Source organism: Narcine bancroftii, chromosome 6 (assembly GCF_036971445.1).
Source record: "Narcine bancroftii isolate sNarBan1 chromosome 6, sNarBan1.hap1, whole genome shotgun sequence".
In the NCBI taxonomy this organism is placed as follows: domain Eukaryota; kingdom Metazoa; phylum Chordata; class Chondrichthyes; order Torpediniformes; family Narcinidae; genus Narcine; species Narcine bancroftii.
Genome location: NC_091474.1, coordinates 38412007 through 38428135, shown reverse-complemented (window position 1 = coordinate 38428135; position 16129 = coordinate 38412007). Strand labels below are relative to the sequence as shown.

The window sequence follows — 16129 nt, the reverse complement described above, 5'->3', positions numbered from 1 at the left end:
CGGATGATACAAAGATTGGTGGTGTTGTGGACAGTGAGGAAGATCACCGTAGATTAAAAGGTGATTTAGGAAGGCTGGAGGTGTGGGCTGAGAAATGGCTGATGGAATTTAATACAGATAAGTGTGAGGTGCTACATTTTGGAAAGGCAAATCTAAATAGGTCATATGCATTAAATGGTAGGCTATTGAGATGTGCAGAGCAACAAAGGGATTTAGGAGTTGTGGTAAATAGTACCCTCAAGGCTGATACTCAGGTAGATGGTGTGGTGAAGAAGGCATTTGGAATGTTGGCCTTCATAAATCGGAGTATTGAATTCAAGAGTAGGGAGGTTATGATGAAATTGTACAAGGCATTGGTGAGGCCAAATTTGGAGTACTGTGTACAGTTTTGGTCACCAAATTATAGGAAAGATATAAACAAAATGGAGAGAGTGCAGAGAAGGTTCACGAGAATGTTGACAGGATTTCAAGGTTTGAGTTACAGGGAAAGGTTGTGCAGACTGGGGCTTTTTTCTCTGGAGTGTAGAAGATTGAGAGGGGACTTGATAGAGGTGTTTAAGATTTTAAAAGGGACAGACAGAGTAAACGTGAATAGGCTTTTTCAATTAAGAGTGGGGGAGATTCAAACTAGAAGGCATGGTTTAAGATTGAAGGGGGGAAATTATAAGGGGAACATGAGGGGAAATTTCTTTATGCAAAGGGTGGTGGGGATGTGGAATGAGCTTCCGACAGACGTGGTCGAGGCAGGATCATTGGTTACATTTAAGGAAAGACTAGATAGTTACATGGATAGGAGAGGACTGGAGGGGTATGGACCGGGTGCTGGTCAGTGGGACTAGGAGGGTGGGGATTTGTTACGGCATGGACGAATAGGGCCGAACTGGCCTGTTCTGTGCTGTAAGTGGTTATATGGTTATATGGTTAGGAGAATGTTGTCAGACACTGCACAGGTGGACTTGTGGAGGATTGGTGCAAATGTGGGGTAGACAGTTGCTGAGGACTCATTGGGCTGGGGGATAGGTTCTGTTCAGTTTGACTATGAATCCATGACTCTGTGATTGTCGCTGCAAGTGACGAGAGATGACCAAATACAATTAAGGAGATATCGATGACAGATGTTGCATTTAATGACCCTACTCAAATAGTCGAGAGCAGCAAATGCATCTTGAATCTCAACAATTGGCCTCAGTGCCTCAAGGGTCCATCATACTCTGCCAATCCTGTGTTGTATCTCATTTTCCCCTCTTATCTTGCTGCATTGCTCACACATCATCTTATTGCTTTCATAGATGTTCAGCAAACCATTCATAACCCAGTTCTCTAACACAAGCACACTTCTCTCCTTTCTGTGGGATACTGCAGTACATGATAGCAATTAGCAACATCTAATTGTCATGAGGCAGATTAATGGAATAAAGAAGTCTCATCACAATGAAATGAAAAGAGAGCAAAAAGTAAATCTAACACATGCATTGCCTGGTTCAGACAGTGACCTGGTGCATAACTAGAAGATTAGTGTGGAGATAGGAACTGCAAATGATCTCCATCAAGTTCAGAGGGAAGAGAAATTATAGGTCCTGGATGTACTCAGTGAACTTGTGTTCTGAGGCTGAAGAATCAATATGGGATGGATGAGGTGGTCTTCAGAAGAAGTAGGCATGCCAAATTACTTGGTGCATTGAGAGACCTATTGATAAACCTTTGCCTATTGTCAAGGAGGTTACAGATGATTGCAAGTAGAGCTGCCCAAAGTTCAGTGAAAAGCATGGGATTCTCCTTCTGATGAATGAATGAATGGATGGGAAAATTAGAGACCTGACAAGGATACAGAGTTCAGTGGTTTATGTCTCAATCTCCATTGCAGCCCAAACAAAAGTCATCGGATGTCTAGGTTCTACAGTGGGAGGTGAAGCCTCTTTTGTTTCAAGCCAGCGTGCTGTTGTGCAACCTTATGTTGTTGCCATGGGGCTCTGCATATCAGATTCAGACAGGATGTCACAGGCTATCTTCCTATCCTTTCAATGCAGACAAAAGAAATTAGGATGGATGCAGATATTGAGATTTTCCACAAGGCTCAATCAAGGGAAGAGGTGATAAGACCAGACATTATGGAGTTCTGCTGCAACCTTTTCACCCCAAAGATGGTAACTCTCTTGAATTCACTACTCTGGAGAATTATGTTGGTTTTATCACTGGAGGTATTTAATGTTTTGAAATGTTGGGGAATTAAGGGCTTTGAGGAACTGGTGCAGAAGAAGATTTCAGGCTGGGGAAGATTGGCAGAGGAGTGGATTTCTCCTGCTCCTATTTTTTTCTCTCCCTGTGTTCTTTTGCCAAGTCATCCAGACAAATTGTGTTTTTTGGCTTTCTGAAAGAAATATAAATCATGTTGTGTGAGGGAACTGTTGGAAATATTACAAGGTAAGTGAGTGAGCTGTTTTCGTGTGCTAGCGTCACCACTGCTCCATCAGAGCTCTGGGAGCCACCAGCCATTCTGCTGTTGGTGATGCTGACAAAGTGCAGACAGTAGCTGAGCTTCCTTGGCCTGGATCCAATCTACTTTCAGCCATTGCTTTAAGGTGCTAGACATGGCAGAAACAACTGGTGGTCTTCAATGAGGACTTTCTGACTGGAAATTTCTTACACACTGAGCTCCAGATCAGGACACTGTCCCAGAACACCCCTGTGCAGATATGGCCTTTACTGAGAATCTTCCTCCCTCTTTCTTTTCTCAACCGCTTTTCTTCTTTGTCCATCATTTGCTCAATTTTCCTGACACACTGTACTCAAGAGAGATGCCTTCACATGCATCCATTAGGTTTGGTGGAACCTCAAAAATCCAGAGAAACTTGCCTTGAAACTTTCAGTAAGCAAGGATGCACTCAAAATTGCACTTTCCATTTTCTTGGAAGTGATTGGATTGTGTTGTTTAAACTCACAAACAGATTAGATTGCATCCTGTGGACATTTTCTTTCTACCAAACAGGAATGGAAGAAATAAAGAATACACAAGGAAAATAAGAATATCAGCTGAGAGTGGGATGAGTTTTACATTTGTAGGTTCCACTGTCACCCTCCATTAGTTTCCAGGAAATCTGAGAGGTTCCAGGTAGAAAAGATTGCAATCTATGAAAGACAGGTTACTGAAATATTAGGACAAGTCTGTTGGAATTAATATTGATTGGTTCTGATGCTGGAAGAGTTTTATGCAAAATTAATGTTGACTTTCTTTGTTGCCTCATGAAGTACCTTATGGAGAAGGTAGCCTGGTTGGTGATTTTCCTTCCCTACATCTCCACTTTGTGTCTGAAGTCTGATGGAGAAACTTTCTGCTTTTGGTTGGATGATACATGCACTACTGTCCCACCTGACTTTATCATAGGGTTAAAGTCACAGATCCTCATCCTGTAAATCATTACAGGAAATATGCGAGGCAATGATGTGCTTGCCACGAGAAGGGAATTAATTAGAGAATATGTCTTCAATATACTCCAAAACACGGTCAGAATTATTTTTAAAGGTAGCCAAAAATAAACTGCTAATAGCCAGGCCAAACAAACAGCCAGCTTCCTAATTTGTTGAAATATCTGGAGTGAAAATGCAGGCTAGTTAAAGTCCTGAGCAACGGCTCAGACCTGCAGCACTGACTGCCTTTTTCTTCCTATGGATACTGCATGACACGCTGAGTTTCTCCAGCCCTTTTGTGCACTGCACTAGACCCCAGGATCCTATTTACTCCCTTGGTAAAATTGACCCAGAGTTTGCAGGCAGGATTGCATTTCTCAAAGTGTCTACATACATGGAAAGGATGGGGGCCACTTCATCCAGGGAGGCAATGAGGATTCCAGTTTCACAAATACATGCTGTCAGTAGCAGGGCCCAGGTAGGTTCACCATTTGCTTTTCCATGACCGAACACCTGGTAAATATAAATCAGTAAAGCAACATGAAAAAAACAGATAGATGCTCAAGAAATGGTAAATGCTTTAATAACAGCACAGCATTTGAAAACAGTTAACCATAAGAAGAAAAATATCCTTTGTCAGGAAATAGGTCAGTTACCCATTTCTAGTTTCTCTATCACTGATTTACCATTTGTCAGTCCCTGTTAAAAATGTATTTTATGAGATTAATGAATAACTCATAATTTGACCCCAAATAGAGATCTGAGTGTCCTTAGTCTGCCAACAGTGAGATATAGACCAACAAATTATTCTGTGCAAATTAATGAACTATTTGGTTCTAGTTTATTGGAACAAGCTACTTATTTATTGTAAGGAGTTTGTTATTAAAGAACCGGAGAAATCAGTTCCAATAATATATTTAGGACTATTTTCATAATGCATCAAAACTATGTCATAATGTAGCTTTATGATTGGAGAGTGGGAGGAAGTCATACAAGTCTCCTGGTCCCTGGACGCTCTTGAAATAAGACAATGTTTGATGTTGATATCAGCTTCAGTGTTATTAAGGAAGGCAGTCGCATTGAAGGCTTGACATGTCCTATGACGTTGTTGGTTTGGCACAACTTTTCAAAAGATGTCGGGGTAGATTTTGACTTTGTGATAAATATAATGAATCAGTAGTTTAAGGTAAATCTCTCCCATTGGCCTCAATCAAAATAGTAACTGGGATTGATTAAAAGATGGCTTCAGATTACTAACCCCACACTAATACCCAGGGACAAAAATCACACACATTTTATGGAAAATGTCTCCTTATTTAATGTGAAGTGAGCAGTTTCAACCCATTACATCTGTCAGAAACCACGAGGGTGTGGAGTTGAAACCACCTCACGTGCTTTTCCCTTTTAAAGCTGATAATACCACTGGGAAGCAGGAACTGACTATAATTTGGCAGCATGCATGGAAAGCTGCAGTAGGTTTTATGCCAAAAGGAAGCCACAGTTATCCTAATAACATTCTTTTCACTGGGTTTCAGTGGCCAAGTCTGTCTACTCCCATGGCGTTGGACTCTGGAGGTGTCACCCACTTCATTTCCCCGAACCTCATTCTCCACAACTGCACAAGGCAAAAGAGAGCATTCCTGCTATTTTACTAATCTGATCAAAATAATATTAGTTTGCTATTTTCAATAAGTGCCTTGGAGCTGAGAAATTTCAGTTTCCAGTCAAAAGTTGTGTTTTTTTATTTCGGCAGAAACGTGTCAGAAAGGATCACAGAATCTGCAACCACACAATGCTGAAGGTTTAAAGAGCAGCACATTGACAACAGTCAGGGGAATCTGTCTCTGCATTTCAGGTCATAACATTTTGATGAAGCATTGTTGAGCCACAAAGCAGTGGTTCTCAACCTTTTTATTTCCACCCACATACCACTTCAAGTATTCCCTATGCCATAGGTGCTCTGTGATTAGTAAGGGATTGCTTAAGATGGTATGTAGGTGGAAAGAAAAAGGTTGAAAACCACTGTTTTAATCTTACCTAATTGACTCATTATGTGCATGGTTTCATAACTCCAAAGGAAATGGGCCAATGGCAATTTTTCTCAAGCAAAATATTTCAGTAACAATTGGGTCTAAAGCAGTGATTCTCAACTTTCCCTTCCCACTCACATACCACCTTAAGCAATACCTTACTAATCACAGAGCACCAAAGACATAGGGATTACTTAAAGTGATATGCGATGGAAAGAGAAATGTTGAGAACCACTGCCATAATTGTTCCAATTAAAAACTAGAAAATGCGGGAAACACTCAACGAATCAGTCAGCATCTGTGGTGAGGAAATAAAAGATCATGCCTCAGATTAATGATCTTTTATCAACCTGCCCACAGATACCGCTTGATCTGCTGAGTATATCCAGTGTACTTCTTTTTCGGATTTCTAGAACCTGCAAGTTAATTTTTATTTGAGCATTTGAGATTCTCTTGAGCGTAGCATTGTGCAGGTTTGTTGTTCAGGAGTGGTTCAAAATATCTACTCTGCACTTTTCTTCTGTTACATCTCCCATCTATTTGTAAGGTAAAAGCACTTGCTTAGAAATTCTTGTGCATCCTTTTGGGTGCTTCCTTGCGTGTTCATGAGAAAGAGAGAGAGTGAGAGTTATGTACATGTGAAAGATGTCTTCACATGCTCCCAACATGGAAAATGTGATGAAGCTAGGTAGAATCTTAACATGTGCCTTATAATTTCATCAATTAAATATAACTTTTTTTAATGTAAGGTCCTGTCATCTAACACCCAAATTTCTCATGACAGGAAATAACTCAGTTTGGAATTACGAGTGTGAAAAAAAACACTTTTTACACAACCCAACAGAACCTATCACTTTATGCCCCCCAATGTTGACTTGTTTCTTCATTCATGAGAACAACTAGAGTAACAAAAACATACCCTCAGGAAGGGTACTATCCCATCTCGGGAAATGGCCTGCAAGAGGCGAGGGGCACCTGTCAGACTCTGAAGACCAGCACCACATGTAGAAAAGAATGAACCAATCACAATGACCCAAGGACTTGGCCAGGACAATGTTCCAATGACGAGATTCCCATTCACGGCCTCTCCAAATCTAGAAAAACAAACATTCATATTTACAAAGCATCAGGGCACAATTCCAATTGATCAAGACATTTTGTGTAGTAAAGATGCACATGCTTGGGTAAGTAATATTAGAGTAAAAAATATCTCCTTTAAAGCAGTCAATTTTTGGTTTTATTTTCTATTTCTGGTGAGGTTGAGAAAAGGGATATGCCTTTCTCTCTACCAATGTTGTCACATCTTTTAAACATTATTAGCAAATAAATTTTTCACTTTATATCATTTTATTTTGTGGCGCCCCTTGCAGCCCCCTCGGGATGCCTTACAAAATAAAGGACAAACGCGACGACCCCAGCAGGCTGCACGGGCCCTGCAGCGCTGCCCTCCAATTGGCTGCAACTAAAGGACCCTAGCTGGCCTATCAAGGAAAGCGGATCACAAATGCACCAATCAGAGCTGAGGGGGCTTTTGCCATGCCCCTCATCTTGAGAATAAAAGTAAGGCTGTGAGCCCAATAAAGCTCAGAGTTAACTGCACTCAACTGTCGTTCTTTCTGGGAAAAGTGTGTTCTTTCTGAGCTAACCTACAAACAGCTATAATCTCTCCTGCACTATAGGCTCTGCAGAGCCATAGCTTGTAGCAGCCAGCTACAATTTGACAATTTTTCCAGGAAATTCTCAGATGTGTGGGAGTTGTATTATCAACTATTGACTAAAGTTGTGATTGGGCTAATGGAAACAGAGAAGTCAATGTTAATGTGGGCTAGTTGGAGGTGTCCAGATGGAATATGAGATGATGTTCCTCCAACTTACAGGTAGCCTCAGTTTGGCAGTGCTCAAGATCATGGGCAGACATGCCAGCAGTGGAATGGGCTGCAATTGAAATGGGTTGCCACTAGGAAATCCTTGCTATTATAGCAGACAGAATAAAGCTCAGTGAAGTGATTTCCCTGTCTCTCCAATACAGAGGAGACGACAACAGGGGCAGCGGATGAGTAGATGACCTCTGCATCTTCACAAGTGAAAGGCTGCTTCATATGGAAGGGCTGTTTGGGGCTTCGAATGAGGAGGTAAAGGAGGAGATGTGGGCTAAAGTGTAACATTTCCTGTAGTCTCAGGGGTAGGCACTAAGGGGGCGATTGGTGGGAAGGGATGTGTGGGCAAGAAAATCACAAAAGGAGTGGTCCCTGTGGAAGAGAGGGATCACATTGGTGGCAGAAATTGCAGAGGACAATATGTTTGATGTGGAGATGGCGGGGTGGTAGCTAAGTCAAGAATGATTTTTATCAAGTTCTCTCTCTTTACACACCTCACAACCACACTACATTTTCCCCTTCCTCCCTGGAAGATGCTGAGTTATATATCCACAGGTCTGAACTTTCTCTCAATACAAGCTCAAAAGCTACTTGTTGATTGACAGCTCTGTGGAACTAAAGACCAACAAATGAGGCTAATCCATCCTCATTTGAAAACCATTGAATCTGAATTGCATTGTTTGAATTGATATGGAGCAAATTTAATAAGTAGCATTTGCAGGGGATTAGGAATGATCAAGGGAGTGGGATTAATTGAGCAGCTCTCCATAAAAGCCTGAACATTCAAAAGGCTGCACTTCCCAGAGAGAGAGAGAAAAAAAAATCAATGCAAGTCAAGAACTCTATTCTACTTTTACCCCTCCTTGCTCATAATAATATCGGTCAGTTGTAACTTCTACCCCATCTGTGATTTCTCTACCTCACACAGCAATATAAGCATCTGCAGAGACATGTGGTTGCATCATGGTTCTTTACCAGTCATGCTAAAGAAGTAAGAAGGGATTAAAGAGGACTGGGAAAGTGAAGAGGAAAGAGTTTTTATTTATTCATGGGAAGTGCCTTCACTGGCAGGGCTGGTATTTTGTTTTTGCCCACCTCTAATTTCTCTCAAGGAGATGGCGCCAAATCCCCTTGAACTTTCTCAGACTTAGATTTCTGAACATACTTTGAATTGAGTTACTGTTCCTTCATTACACATTTTGTCAATAGTGAATGATAGATACTTACTTGTCTCTAAGTACCACACCTTCAATACATGCACCAAAGAGAATAATAGTGGATACATCTGTGGTGGATAATTAAGGATTCAAAGAGTGTTAAGGTCTGATAATGTGCGGATCATCATAAAAATCCAACTGCATTCTTCATTGAGGAATCAAAGAGTGATGAGCCTTAACCCTTCAATGGATCAAAAGCAATATTTTGATAAATTAAGTGTATTTTTATTTCTCTACTTTCCAAAACTAGTGATATAGTTCAAATGTAATACAAACACATATGGCTCCATTTTATATGAACAGCAGAAGAGGTAACTTATTGGTAGTAATATTGCTTCCATGTGAACACCATCCATACAATTCTCGTACTTGACAATTACACTACAGTTTGACCTCAGGGGCATCATTTAACTGGTGAATGTCAATTATCCAAATCTAACCCTGATACAGGATGCAAAAGTTCTATCATCCATATGCCCATAATAATGAGCATGTAAACACTGCTTAGAGCCAGGCAGCATAATTCCCTATGGTCATACTCTCACTCACCCGAGCAAATGTAAAACGGATTAAAAAAGTATTGGTGGATCTGCACTTGTAAATCGTGCTCCAAGAAAAGTGCAGAGAACAAAACAAAGGACTCTACATCACCTTTGTTGACCTCACCAAAGCCTTCGACACTGTGAGCAGGAAAGGGCTTTGGCAAATACTAGAGCGCATTGGATGCCCCCCAAAGTTCCTCAACATGATTATCCAACTGCACGAAAACCAACAAGGTCGGGTCAGATACAGCAATGAGCTCTCTGAACCCTTCTCCATTAACAATGGCGTGAAGCAAGGCTGTGTTCTCGCACCAACCCTCTTTTCAATCTTCTTTAGCATGATGCTGAACCAAGCCATGATAGACCTCAACAATGAAGACGCTGTTTACATCCGGTACCGCACGGATGGCAGTCTCTTCAATCTGAGGCGCCTGCAAGCTCACACCAAGACACAAGAGAAACTTGTCCGTGAACTACTCTTTGCAGACAATGCCGCTTTAGTTGCCCATTCAGAGCCAGCTCTTCAGCGCTTGACGTCCTGTTTTGCGGAAACTGCCAAAATGTTTGGCCTGGAAGTCAGCCTGAAGAAAACTGAGGTCCTCCATCAGCCAGCTCCCCACCACGTCTACCAGCCCCCCCACATCTCCATCGGGCACACAAAACTCAGAACGGTCAACCAGTTTACCTATCTCGGCTGCACCATTTCATCAGATGCAAGGATCGACAACGAGATAGACAACAGACTCGCCAAGGCAAATAGCGCCTTTGGAAGACTACACAAAAGAGTCTGGAAAAACAACCAACTGAAAAACCTCACAAAGATAAGCGTATACAGAGCCGTTGTCATACCCACACTCCTGTTCGGCTCCGAATCATGGGTCCTCTACCGGCATCACCTACGGCTCCTAGAACGCTTCCACCAGCGTTGTCTCCGCTCCATCCTCAACATTCATTGGAGCGGTTTCATCCCTAACGTCGAGGTACTTGAGATGGCAGAGATCGACAGCATCGAGTCCACGCTGCTGAAGATCCAGCTGCGGTGGGTGGGTCACGTCTCCAGAATGGAGGACCATCGCCTTCCCAAGATTGTGTTATATGGCGAGCTCTCCACTGGCCACCGTGACAGAGGTGCACCAAAGAAAAGGTACAAGGACTGCCTAAAGAAATCTCTTGGTGCCTGCCACATTGACCACCGCCAGTGGGCTGATATCGCCTCAAACCGTGCATCTTGGTGCCTCACAGTTTGGCAGGCAGCAACCTCCTTTGAAGAAGACCGCAGAGCCCACCTCACTGACAAAAGGCAAAAGAGGAAAAACCCAACACCCAACCCCAACCAACCAATTTTCCCCTGCAACCGCTGCAATCGTGTCTGCCTGTCCCGCATCGGACTTGTCAGCCACAAACGAGCCTGCAGCTGACGTGGACTTTTTACCCCCTCCATAAATCTTCGTCTGCGAAGCCAAGCCAAAGAAGAAAAGAATGAATGTTAGAGATAACTTGTTAGACTGTTCATACAAGAACTCTTTTCACTATACTTGTCCTGCATATGTATTATTTGTCTGGATGTGTGTTATGTCTGTTTGTGTGCCTGCATGTTTAGCACTGAGGACAGGAGAATAATGTTTTGTCAGGTTGTACTTGTACAATCAAATAACAATTTGATAACAAAGAAACCACAAATTACAAAATTTATATCAAATTGCTCAGATATTTACTCTGTTTGGGAGTTCATGTAAAGTGTTTTACGGTGAGATATATAGCAATACTAGGCAATTTCCACACCTTTTTGTCTCCTACTTTATTTCTCTCAGTTATTTTTTACTTGGTATTTGTCAATCCCCAGTCCTTGCAAGGACAAGGTAAATGAACACACAGATGCCAGCTTGGCCAGACTGCAGGGAAGGCAGAGGTCAATCCTAGTTATGGGCATTTTCACATCTGGTGATCAATTTAGAATTAGTTTCACAGCCAGGAAGGTGATGGAATGGGTTGTTTATAATTACTAAGGGGCACTTTAATGCGAGAACTACCATCTCTTTCTGGCTCCATCCAAAAGGGTCTACCCATTCCAATTGGGCTAACGGATGGAGTGCTTGAGATCAACTCCATTTTAACTAGTGGAGAATACAGGCCCAGGGTCAACCTGCCTCTTATCTCATTGTGCTATCCATTGGGTAATGCCAGGCACTTTCAATATTCTACTAGACGTGGTGGAGTGAGAACTATATTTTACACATTCTAATGACCTTTGGAAAAATTCATGCTCTTGATATCCTATGTGAAGTGGGCTTGTTCCACTTGCCCTTTTGTTTGGAAAGTAAATTTGAGAACAGCAGCAATTATACCGTTGCTGTACACACTGTCCACTCGAACATCATAAAAAGAAAAGCATCATGGCTTTTCTGAAGCTCAAACGAAGGACACAATTGAACAAGAAATGCTAGGCTAAACTATTAAATGTCATGTAAATGAAGCGATCTCAACAGATTTGGCTTCACAGTTGACAAGAGTTTGCAGCTGTTGGAAAATATGGAACCTATACACCTTTGAGCTCAACCAGTGGATCTGGTGTGTCACTTTGTACAGACAAGTGATCTGGTAAAATCCTATAGATTTCTCCCCTGAAAATCATCCCCAAAACCGATTGCTGGGAAATACATAATTTTTCTGTCTTTCTATTTTTGATTAACTCTTATGTTTATTGATAATCTAAGTAACATAGATCAACTCCACCACTTACATTATAAAATAATTGATCGTTAGCTTCAGCACACTAGATCCAAATTGCCCACAATTTGCAGCATTTTTCTACAACTGTAGGTTGGATGATGGGACACTGATGCTGCAAACTCATTTTGGAGTCCCACGGCTTTGATAAATGAAAGATCATAGGCATACAGTACAGATATTACTCCACTTATAAAAAATTATCAAAAGAAAGATTTTTTTTTAATATTAGGCAAGGGAAATAATTGGTTTCTAACGTTTCATTTCAGACTTTTTTTCCCCCAAAATATCCGACTAATTAATTCAGTATTTTCAACTCTGAGTTGTCTCCAGGCACTCTTATTATTTTTTTTTTGTCAGCTACTGTGATTAGAATCATAGAACAATGACAGCACAAAAGCAGGCTGCCTCAGCCCCTCTCGTCTGTGCCAAATGATTTTTTTTGCCTAGTCCCACTGATCTCCATACATCTGCCCAAAAATGTTAAAATGGAGCCCACATTTACCATTTCAGCTGGAAGATTGTTCCTCATCCCCACCACTCTCTGTGTGAAGAAGTTCACCTTGAACTTTTCCCCTTTCACCATGTCCTCTGGTTTGTATCTCACTTGCCCTCAGTGGAAAAAGCCTACGTACATTTACTCTGTCTATACCCCTCATAATTTCAAATAACTATCAAATCTCCCCTCATTCTTCTACACTCTAGGGAATAAAGTCCTAACCTGTTTATCCTTTCCCTGTAACTCAGTTCCTGAAGTCCGGGCAACATCCTAATAAATCTTCTCTGCACTCTTTCCATCTTATTGATATCTTTCCTGTAGTTAAGTGACCAAAACTGCACACAATACTCTAAATTTGGCCTCACCAATGTCTTATACAACTTTAACATAACATCCCGACTCCTGTACTCAATACTTTGATTATGTCAAGGCCAATATGCTAAAAGCTCTATTTACATCTGTCCATCTGTGATGCCACTTTCAGGGAATTATGTATCTGTATTCCCAGATCCTCTGTTCTATCGCACTTCTCAGTGCCCTACCATATACCATGTATGTCCTTCCTTGGTTTTTCCTTTCAAAATGCAACACCTCACACTTGTCTGCATTAAATTGCATCTGCCATTTTTCAGCCCATTTTTCCAGCTGGTCCAGATGCCTCAGCAAGCTTTGAAAATTTTGGCTGTCCACAATACTTAGTGTCATCTGCAAACTTTCTGATCAATTTACCACATTATCATCCAGATCATTGATATAGATGACAAACAACAATGGTCCTAGTACCAATCCCTGAGGCACACCACTTGTCTCAGGTCTTCAATCTGAGAAGTAATCTTTCACTACTACTCTCTGGTTTTTCCCATCCAGCCATTGTTGAATCCAGTTCACCATGAATACTTAGCATCTGAACCTCCCTGATGAACCTCCCTGACTAACCTCCCATGAAGGCCCTTGTCAAAGGCATTTCTAAAGTCACATAGACAACATCCACAGCCTTTTCTTCATCAACTTTTCTGGTAACCTTCTCAAAAAACTAAAAGATTGGTTAAACATGACCCACCACACACAAAGCCATGTTGATTATCCCTAATCAGTCCCTGGCTATCCAAATAATGGTATATCTGATTTCTTGAAACACCTTCCAATAATTTACCTACCACAGGCTCACTGGCCTATAATTTCCAGGGTTACTTTTGGTCCCTTTTTTAAACAATGGAACAACATGAGATATCCTCTAATCCTTGGGCACCACACCCGTGGGTAATGACATTTTAAATATTTCTGCATCAATAACAACGTGGGAACTGTCTAATGCTTTCCACATCACAGCAAAAAAAAAACCAAGTTATTAGGAGCAGGTTGGCTGAGTTAAACAGTAAGAGAGAAAAGGATACAGACTGCAGAAGTTGTTACAATTGCCATGATTGTACCAATTGGAATGGACTTCTGGGCATCCCTCAGGTCTCCAGATCGATTTGAACCAGCCATGATTCCTGAAGGAAATAAGATATAGATTGCAGAGATTGTGGAAGGTGGCAGTGACTTGAGCCTCTAAATCTCAAACCTCTTTCCTGCTGTTTTCATTTGCTCAGAGGCTGAACTAACAATCTCAATGCAGGGTAACATTACTTGAGGAAGAAAAATTAAGCAATATAAAAGTAAGAAAAAAAACCCTGTATTTTCATGTCTCTCCATAACTTGAGTTAAAGAAAGTGTATTATTGTTCAAAGCTTTAAAGAATTAAAATTAAAGTGGTTCTAATTCTGAGAATGAACTATCTATTTTAAGAATGCCCACATCATCCAATAAATACATAGAAACATAAAAAAAAGGTGCAGGAGTAGGCCATTTGGTCCTTCAAGCCTACACTGCCATTCATTATGATCATGGCTGATCAGTACCCGGTTCCTGCTTTCTCCCCATACCCCTTGGCCACAAGGGCCGAATATATCCTACACTTAAATATTGACAGGGAACCGGCCTCAACTACTTCCTGTGGCAAAGAATTCCACACATTTACCACTCTCTGAGAGAAGACATTTTTCCTCATCTCAGTCCTAAAAAACTTCCCCCTTATCTTTAAACTATGGGCCCTGGTTCTGGTTTTTCCCAGCATTGGAAACAACCTTCCTGTGTCTAGTCTTAAGAATTTTATGGTTCTATAAGATCCCCCCTCAATCTTCCAAATTCCAGAGAATACAAGCCTAGTCTATTCAATTTATATGTGAGTCTATCCTATTCATATGTGAGTCCCTCCATCCCCAGTCATCTAAAACAGTTGTGCTCTGGGATATAAAAACAGTATTCCCTTGAGATCTGAACAGGATATCTACAATCTTTTTTGTCTTCTTTTAGAAAGAAATCTAATTAAAAACCCCACAAGGCCAGATATGCTTATTATTCTGCTTGGATTCTCAGCCAGTAATCTTACTATGCAGCAACTGTGAGTACATTCACTCAGCACAACCTATCTCATGGCACAAAATTATAACTCATCATTGGGTCCTCTTCATTAATACCAGCAAACCTCAGAAAACTCATCACAACTTTTGTCAAAGTGAGCTTACCAACCATCCAATTGAAAACTTTGGAGACTTTGACTAAATCTTGAAAAAATTTCTCTGTCTACTAACTGCCTTTATCATCATCTCTCTGCTATTTTAAGAAATCCTTCGATAAGGGGCTTACTGACTGTGTAAAAAAGCCTAGTAAATTACTTGTGTAAACAGTCTACAGAGTAACTCACTGCATTAACAATTTAACCACATAATCTTTCTATGTTAGTTGACAAAAGAAAATGTGAAGGTACTTTGACTGAAAAGCCTGACATTTAAAAGAAATTTTCAACATATTATTAGTGAGAAGAAATGAGGTAAAGTGCCCTTTTACTTGCACTTATGACAAGACAAATCTTGAGTACCTTTTCATCCAAATTAGCCCATATCTGGGCATCAGTCCTGGGAATTTGGAAGCAGGGACTAAGTATGTGTGTGAAAGTGGAAACTTGTAATAATAACACATTGTACTAACAGAAGCCAATTCCCCAACAAGTGAAGTTAATATTTCTTGCAAAAATACCATCTATAATCTAAACAAACTTTTTATCAGCACCAGACGTTCAAAGTAAGTGTCTGGGCAGAAACTAAAAAGAATTAATTAGTAGTAATCCGACCAATTGCTTTGTGGATCAGGCACCCAATAAGAGCCCAGAGCTCTAACACGTGGCTCAGCTATTTAATGTGTTACACAATGGTTTATTTAAACCAAATTACTAAACTCAAATGCTATAATAATCCTCTTTGCATAATTCAGACTGATCTGTGCAGATGACTTGGACATAAAGAGATTTATCTGCAGTGATGGAACTCGTATTTTGATCTCCTTGTAATTGCCTATTCCCTCCTAATCCTCTCCCAGCTCCACCAACGAGTCTTCCTCAGATTGAACGAGAAGTATTCTGGACCAATCCCAAATGCTAACTCAACCCTCAGTAACCTCTCCTTTCATTTACCTCAGCAAATGATGGCAAACCAATTAAATTCCTCTGTAGAGATGCAAGCTGCTGGACGCAAGGCACAAAGTAAGCAGGGCTCATTGGATTGTGCAAGATGTTACAGGCCTAGTGAGCAATAGAATTTAATTGCTGTGGTGGGGGAGGGGGGGAATCTTGTCATAGAACAGCTGAAGACCATCCACACATTGTTCAATAATGATGGTTTACCTTAATAAAGAGGGATGACCTGGAAACCACAATGTTAAACAGTTTGAGGAATAATAAAGATCAGAATTTATTTGTGGGATTGATATGCTGTCCCACTAAAATAATGGGAGC

The 16129-nt window shown here is 40.9% G+C and overlaps 1 protein-coding gene across 1 annotated transcript in view; it reads right to left on the bottom strand.

The window, feature by feature from the left end:
- Nucleotides 1–16129, bottom strand: part of slc12a5a (solute carrier family 12 member 5a) — a 715472-nt gene that overhangs the window by 49114 nt on the left and 650229 nt on the right. Inside the window, exons 10-13 of the mRNA XM_069884657.1 lie at nucleotides 13692–13790; nucleotides 8540–8597; nucleotides 6355–6529; nucleotides 3800–3918 (exon numbers count right to left, since the gene is read on the bottom strand). Coding sequence (XP_069740758.1) covers nucleotides 3800–3918; nucleotides 6355–6529; nucleotides 8540–8597; nucleotides 13692–13790 — 451 coding nt within the window. The remainder of the gene's footprint in view (nucleotides 1–3799; nucleotides 3919–6354; nucleotides 6530–8539; nucleotides 8598–13691; nucleotides 13791–16129) is intronic.